The sequence below is a fragment of the Ambystoma mexicanum genome, chromosome 2q, assembly GCF_040938575.1.
Source record: "Ambystoma mexicanum isolate Mex_15411 chromosome 2q, UKY_AmexF1_1, whole genome shotgun sequence".
NCBI classification, from domain to species: Eukaryota; Metazoa; Chordata; class Amphibia; order Caudata; family Ambystomatidae; genus Ambystoma; species Ambystoma mexicanum.
Window position 1 is genome coordinate 902,906,089 of NC_090924.1, and position 7,639 is coordinate 902,913,727.

The 7,639-nt window shown below is 53.1% G+C and overlaps 1 protein-coding gene across 2 annotated transcripts; it reads right to left on the bottom strand.

Moving 5' to 3' along the window:
• Positions 1–2,310: 2,310 nt before the first annotated feature.
• SKIDA1 (SKI/DACH domain containing 1) lies at positions 2,311–6,748 on the bottom strand. 2 transcript variants are annotated; one of them, XM_069648185.1, is made up of 2 exons: positions 6,522–6,748; positions 2,311–5,770 (listed from the first exon to the last, which is right to left on the bottom strand). In XM_069648185.1, exon 2 carries the CDS (start codon positions 5,710–5,712, stop codon positions 3,382–3,384), a length of 2,331 nt encoding a protein of 776 aa, XP_069504286.1. In that variant the 5' UTR covers positions 5,713–5,770; positions 6,522–6,748; the 3' UTR covers positions 2,311–3,381. The 2 variants fall into 2 exon arrangements, with proteins under 2 accessions (XP_069504286.1, XP_069504285.1); XM_069648184.1 differs by having other exon boundaries at positions 2,311–5,773.
• Between the last annotated feature and the right edge of the window lie 891 nt (positions 6,749–7,639).

Below are 7,639 nucleotides of genomic sequence, written 5' to 3' on the forward strand. Positions count from 1 at the left end.
GAGCTGAAAAGTAATTGCTTCGTCAAAAGAAGCGGGGAACTACAATGTTCACAACGGTCAAAAGGTGTTACTTTTGCGTAAATGCCGCACAGGCAACATGTCTAAGAGTCTGTTGCTGAAAGTAGAGTTTGTTCCACTCTGTGAAACGACTGATCACAAAATGCACCCACTGCAACTCCTTTTGTGCCCATAGAGTGATGGAGTAGGAAGGTGGGGGGGGGGTGGGGGAACTTCGTGGGTATTGTGGGAGTTTGTGAGGTTACAAGAGTATTTCTCTAAAGTTTTTCTTTATATACACGTTAATGCTCATTGAGGGGAATGGCTGCAGGGCTGATGCCGCCCCACACCCTCAACTGCCCATCCCCCACTGACCAGGGAAGTGCAGGGTGTAATGCACCGAGTATGAATGCACGGGCTACCAGCGAATGCACAGCGTGCGCTGCACTGCTCCACAACATGCAGTGTGATTTCGGGTGGCGGGGCTGGTGGCTTGTTGACAGCTGTACAATAGGAGCGGCCCCTTTGTTACCCTTCCAGCAATAACAGCCACCCCCCCTTCCTACAGGGCCCTTTAATGTTACATTACAGCACGTGTTAGTGACGCAGTACATTCAGCGGAGAACCGGAGTAAGGCGCTGTCACGGTGGGCTCCGGCCAAATCGCGGATACATCACGTAACAAACCTTTCTCTTTCCATTTTGGCGTTCAAGCTCTTCTTTAAAAATCACACACGTCATCCAGACGGGATAGGAAGTAATGTAAGGACTCCCCTCCCCGGGTACACATTACCTTCGCCAGGTGGAGCATGGGATAAGACGTTTTATTCTTCAAATGTAAAACTTAAAACGCGATGCCCGTTAGTCTCCCCCGCCCCCCACATGCCACAGCAGCGCGCGAGTAGGTACGGGGGCCTCGCTATTCATCTGTTGGCCTATTGCACACGTCAGTAGGCGTGTTCACAGCACATACGCGAAAGTTAAACACCCACATGAAATAGAGGAAACGGCGTACACAGGCCATGTCAGGCCATTAAAATACTTTGGCACCGAGTTCTTGATTGTAAGGCTGGCCAGCTGTTTATCGAGGAATGAACGGCATCCATTCCTAGAGGGCCTGGCGGGCAGACCTGCTACGTCCTCAATAATGGCAGCACGCGGGGCCTGCTATTGGACCAAGGTGCACACAATGCAGATGCTGGAAGCAGCTTCTGCCCCGAACCAACAGAACCAAGACAGGGCCACCTTACAGCGGCAGTGGAATTTGAAACACGTGCGTGAGTCAGCGTGAACTCCACTCTGCACTTCTGTACCGAGGCACCAGGGCGTTTGGACTTCGGACCACAGCCGTTTCAGTGGACTAGGCTCCTTTGGAAGGGGCTTGCTGATGTCCGAGCTAGGGGGGGTATACGACGCTCTGCAGTTAGCATGGTTATTATATCCCCTCCCCCAACCAGTCCACAGAGCTTACCGTTCATTTGTGGCACGTATCATAGCTAAGGATTTAAGGGGGGGGTGGTGTGTGTGTGAGATATATATATATATATAATAGGGGGTCAAGTACGCCTTTCTGTCGTGGATTGGTGTAGCGCAAATAAGCATGAGTCAAATGACCACCGTGGACTCGAGCAGCGGTCGTTATAGCACCGTACCGAACGTGCTTTATACACGTATGTCTAAAGAGGAGACTATAGCGTACCCATTCGGATATGAAAATGGTGGCTTTGGGTGAGAAAGCTCAGGACGCACGGCAAAGAGGGAACGGATTACCCGGGCCTCTTGCAGTGTAGGACCCAATGCCCCCCGCCTAAATACACTATGCAGAGCGAGGCCGTGTCAGAGAAACAGGGACATATTCACAGTGGCTTCTGGGAGTGCAGGTGGGGCCCTAGGCGTGCGCCGTGGTTCTAATACCTTTACAGGGCCCCTCTAACCGAGACACCGGGCCTTTGAAAAGTGCACACGTGAAAGTGTCAATAGCCTAAACAGAGGCGTTGGGAGGGGCGGTGCCGGCGCCAGCCAAACAGGGCAGCGCAGGTGAGCCAGGAGGGCTGAGTGCAGACTAAAGCCAGTGCCAGGGCCTGTGCAGTCAAAGCAAAGGGTGTAGAATAATGAGAAGCAAAAACTGATGTGCCCACCACACGCCGTAGAATAGGGAATCCCCGCACTCCTATCACACCACCGGTTCTGATGCCTGGGCCAGCACGCATGTATCATCCATTGACCACAATCCCTGAAAGACATGGACCACCCGACTGCCCCGAACCAAGGCACATCTCCCTGGACCCCGGGAAAGTCAAACTGTTGACTCGAGTTTTTTTTAAAAAAACGTCTTTAATTTTGAAACAAACCTAAAACATGTTTTTGGACAGTGTTTTTGGACAGTGCAAATTTCCACAGTTTCATTCACTGATGCCATCTCCCCACAGCACAGGAGGCTGGGCCTGGCCAGGAGACGGGCTGGCAGCGCACGTGTTTCTCTGACGTTAGTATTGCCCCCGATTGTCCCTTGCAGTATAAAATACCCCTGCTACATATGTTTCTCAAGGTACGAGATCAGAATGACACAGCAATAGAACACGTTGGGGACTCGTGAACTGCCTTATGTCACATGGACCAGGTGATAATTGACGGACGATTCCAGCGTGTGTCTCCTGGCACACACACGCTGTCTTTAGTAATAGTATTCAAGTAAATGCGGCAAATGTCTGTCTCTCTTCGCTCAAGGACGAAAATGCGCCCTGGTCGGGTAACAGTGATGCATTCAAGAGCGGGCCTGCTGAGTGGCCGAGCATGTAAAAGGCAATATTCGGGCGAGAATGCCCGCACGCATACTGCACGGCAGTCCTTTCAGCGCACTAGTGCTATACAAAGTTCACGTCTACCGATCCGTGGCAAAACCAGCGATTCTAAGCACCGCACAATGCACAACTCTCACGTAAACAAGAGAAAAGGTGGGACTGCCACGAAATGGCGAACTTGTACTGTGCAAAATGAAACCCGATAGAACTTAACTTAAATGACATTTCAGAGGTCAGAACACAAGTGCATACATACATACAAACAACGGGCTCTCCCCAACACGAATCACCCCGACTCTCTGCATTAAAGGGTGGAAACGCAGTTCAGGTTGCGTGCGCATCCGCATTTTAAACAGCAAGAGAGAAGCTCAGCCAGGAAGTAAAAGGCCAGTTCGACTCTTGAGATTGAAGTGGTCTGCGGAATGTCACCAGGACAATTTTCAACCTGCATGAGAAAGCATAAATCCCACCCCGTCATCAAACAATGCAAACTGCGGGATTCATGTGCATGCGGCCGCTGCTCCAGCAGAGACAAAGCCAGGGCCAAATCGCCCAGAAAAGTGTGTTCCGACATATTTCAGTAACTATAATTTCCGGAATTTGTGGCTAGGCGGCAGGGGCACCGGAGAGCAACCCAGCTGCCATTTCCACACGGGATGGACCCTGTGGGGCGTGTGTGAATCGCGTGTGGTGTTCAGGGAGTAAGCAGGCAGCAAATCCCCATCGCTGCCAATTATTAGCGACGGTGGACAAGGGAAATTTGCCATGAAATGAAAAGGCCTTTTCGTCACCGCTGATAAATTGATGGCCGCACGTTTACGTTTGCTGCAAACTGAAAAGTCGTCCATTGTTTCTTCGCATTCCTCGTCTTTCGCGGGGAAGTGAGCGCCTCGGTCTGATTTCAGGTTTGGCTTGTTTGGGGATGCCAAGAGCACAGGCCGCTTCCCCAGCACGAGTTTTCTGTAATTCTGTCTTATCCTAGCACCGAATTTGTACTCGCCATCGTCAGTGTTCGAGAGTCCCAGCGCGCAGGGCGCAGCCTGGCTTGTTGCCCGAGTGTGCGGGGAGGGGGTTTCTCTCTCGCTGCGCGCGGGGGCCCCCTTGCCATCGGAAGCCGTCTCTGGGGTGTTGTGCTCGGACGCGCTGCTGTGGCATTCTTCATTGGTAACGTTGCGCTCGTGTTTGAGCGCCTGGGTTGTACTTTGGCAAGCAGCATAGCCTTCATATTCACTAATGTCTTCGACTTTGATTTTAACGCTGTGCACAAGCAGGGTATCCGGGTGGGAGTTTGCTGTGGCGGCTTCTGGAGCTGGGGGAGTCTGAGAGTGGTGGGATTTCGGGGAGAGTTTAAAGGAAGCTATTTTGGAGCCATTGGTTGGGGGAGATGTGCACGCAGGGTCCCCCTTGAGAAGCCTGGAAAGCGCTGCTTTGCTGTCTGCACAGTGTGTGAAGGCTGTTTGCGGGCACTGCTTGGCCTCTCCGAGATGCTCAAGTTGTTTTAATGCAGTTTTCTTTGGGTGAGGCGAGGAGTCCCCCTCTGTAACGCGCTTCGCTGTTAAATCGGATCCCCAGACAGCGTTGGGGAGGGTTGCATGAGGGGGTGAGATCCTGGGCCCCCTGTCATTGTCTGCAAGGAAAGTTCCAGTGCGAGGCGGGCAGCCGCCGTGCGCCGGCCCCGGGCTTTCCGCCTTGAAGTCACAGTGAGCCCCCAGCAGCCCCTCCGCTCGGCCGTGCCCCGGGCCGCCGGAGAAGTGGTACAGGGGGTTCGCCGGGCCAATGAGGGGAGCTTTGCCGGCCAGGCAGGAGAAGCTGGTCCTGCGGAAGCGAATGCTCTCCACGGACGCCTGGCTGGAGGCCGAGCTGGAGTCCGAGGAGCTCTCCTCGTCGCTGGAGTCCGAGGCGCTCTCCTCCTCCTCCTCCTCCCCGGAGGAGGACGACGCCGAGTTGCTGGAGCTGGAGAGGCTGGAGCCCACGTCCGAGTCGTGGCCGGCATGGTCCGAGAAGGAGCTGGACTCGGACTCGCTGCTGCAAGTGGTGTCCGGGAGGCAGCAGCCCTGCTTCAGGACGTGCAGCCGGCCCAGGTCCAGAGGGGGCGCTCTGAGTGCGTGGGGCTTGGGCGGCGGCAGCAGCAGGAGCCCCCTGGCGCAGCCCCTCCTGTCCTCGCCGGGCCGCCTCCTGTGCCTGCGAGGGAAGCCTGCGGGCCTGCACAGTTTGGGCTGACTCGCAGCCGTGAGCGCCTTGCCGCGAAAGAACGGGGGTTCGGGGTGAAAGGCCACGTAACTGCTGCCAATGCCAACGGGCGCATACTTTAGGAGGCCTTTGCAGGGCGGCCGGGCCACTTCTGGGTACAGGCGGCCGCCGTATTTGCAGAGAAAGCGAGGTAGATGAGGCGCCGGGGGTAGCAGGCTCCCGCCTGCCCTGTCTGGAGCGCTCCTCTTTATTGGCAGCGACTGCGGCGCTTCATTCAATCCCAGCCAAATGTTGCCGCTCTGCGTCCAGAAGCGGGAGCAGGGCTCGGCCGGGCCGCGCAGCCCCAGCGCCGGCTGCAAGCAGAGGCGGCCTCCTGCCCCCCTCCTCTTCGACTTCAGCACTCGCTCCGTTTTGCACGATGTGTAGAGCGCATCCACGTCCTCCCTGGAAATCAGCGTGCATTTGGCTGCGTGGAACGCTACCGAGTTGATGGCCTTGAGTTTCCGCAGCTCCTCCAGGCCGCAGTGGTGCTTTTTCACCTTTAAATGATCCATGCGTTTGTGCACCGTAGTTCGGGGGATATTTTTCAGAAGGTCTGTGAAAACCTGGGAAAGGGCAAACATTTGTTTTCCTTTGATGACCAGATAGCCCAGTCTTACGCCATCCACCTCTTCAAAGCCCGATTTTAGATCTCCCATTTCTTGCGCCCGAATTACTTCCAACATTCGTGGCGATCAAAACCATGGGCGCTTTTCCTCCAAACGCTCGCCGTCTCAAGGCATCCTGCTAATAAAATAACAGAGGCTGTTATTTCAGTACAAGTACAGCCAAACTTCAGGAGACAAAGTGTACAGGTTACAAGAAAAGCACACGACATCTTCTCTCCAAAGGCGCCCCTTCATGTTTCTGTGCTCGTGCTCTTTAATGTTCTTATTCCCCCTTGTGCTCCCTAAGAATAAGCTATGAATGGGAAGGAGCAGGGACATGCAGCTGCTATTCCCATCGCTGCCTTGGCCACAAATAAAATGACAGAGCGAAGTGAGCTCGCCCAGAGACACCTCCATCAATTAATTCTCCCAAAGCCAGCTCTGATTGGACACTGCTGACAGGTGATGCAATAAAAAATGATATTCCACCCCTTGCCCCCAAATTCTCACTAATTAGCATAGGCGTATGTAGTCTCCTCCCCCCTTTAAAGTGGGTGTATATAATATATATACATATATTATATATATACACACACACAGACATATTCACATACCGGCTTCCTTTTCCCCTTATGCTTATAGATCGCTCGAGTTCTTCTATCCTATGTCCATGTGTTCTTTATATGGACACATATGCAACAATGTACGTATTGCTCTGCCTGTAGCAGCTACGCGATCTGTTCTGGGGCAGGCACTGCGTTTGGTGAGATCTTTGCTTAAGCTTCCTATTGTGGCATAAAGGATCCATGCATACCACCAATGGCATCGTGGTGGAACTGCCTATGCTCCAAAGTGAGCCGTGAATTCACAACAAAGGAGCTACTTACGTGCTCAGTTGCTTGGGCGCTCCCTGTGCAGGTAGCCTGCCTTCCAGGAGCGATCTGCGTGAATGCTCCCTCCAACGTTATCGCGGTGGACTACGGTGGTACTTTAACAATGCAGCCTCTGCCTGTATTTTCTGAAATGTGGGTTGGTCCAAACATCAGGCGAGCAACAAGGCAGATGAGGGGCAAAACTATTTTGAAACTGGAGCGTGCCACGAGCAGGAGGACCATATCCTTTGTCTGGCCCTGGTTTCAGGCACTAAGATTCCTTATAGGCTAATTGCTTTCAGTTCCAGGGGGAAAAGGAGCAGAAACCTCCGAAGGGGGCTAAGGTGGATCAAAACCGTAGCCAAGAAGAAAACACCATTGGGCATATTATGGTGTACTCTGGATGGCCACAAGGACCTGCATTATTGCCCCAGCTTTCTGCATCCCTTCTGTATAAGTATTCCCAGACATTATTTACCAACACATTAATTTTGAAAACTCGAAATTAATCAATGCTTGTAAATGAAGCAATCGCTGTCAAACGGGACCACTTGCTTCCCGCACCCTTGCCAACAACAACATATTGCAAAGCCACGTTTGCTAACGTAAACAATGTTTACCTACCGCCATTTGCATGTATAGTGGACACGCCTCCGCTGCGAGCGGCGCACAGTGGAAGACCCCTGACTTGTCATTAAGTTTGGGGGCTTTTCCGCCCCATTCATGCCCATACGTGCAGCCAAGAGACGCGCACATCGTCTAGAGATAAAGCGAGATGCTGGGAGGGAAAAACCACCATGTTGTTCTGCTTAAGGGGTCTTGCTTTGCACCGCGGCGGCTCCCCGGCGTGCCAGCATAGCATCCATGTGTTGATTAAAAGGGAATCACGTGTGCAGAGAACACACGCTTTATTCGGCAAAAAGGAAACCACGCACCCAAAACGTGTAAAGGAGCTCGGCTAGATTTAGCAAGTTTATTATAAGCAGCTGGACACACTGAACCCGCATTTTTCAGTGCGGGTATGGTTCGGAATTTTAAGAGTGAGCCACACTGTTGCAAATCTGCACAACGTGGGGGGTGGGCGCTCCTCCTTTCAATGGAGGTAGTGTAAAGAATCCCAGGGCGGCATCTGC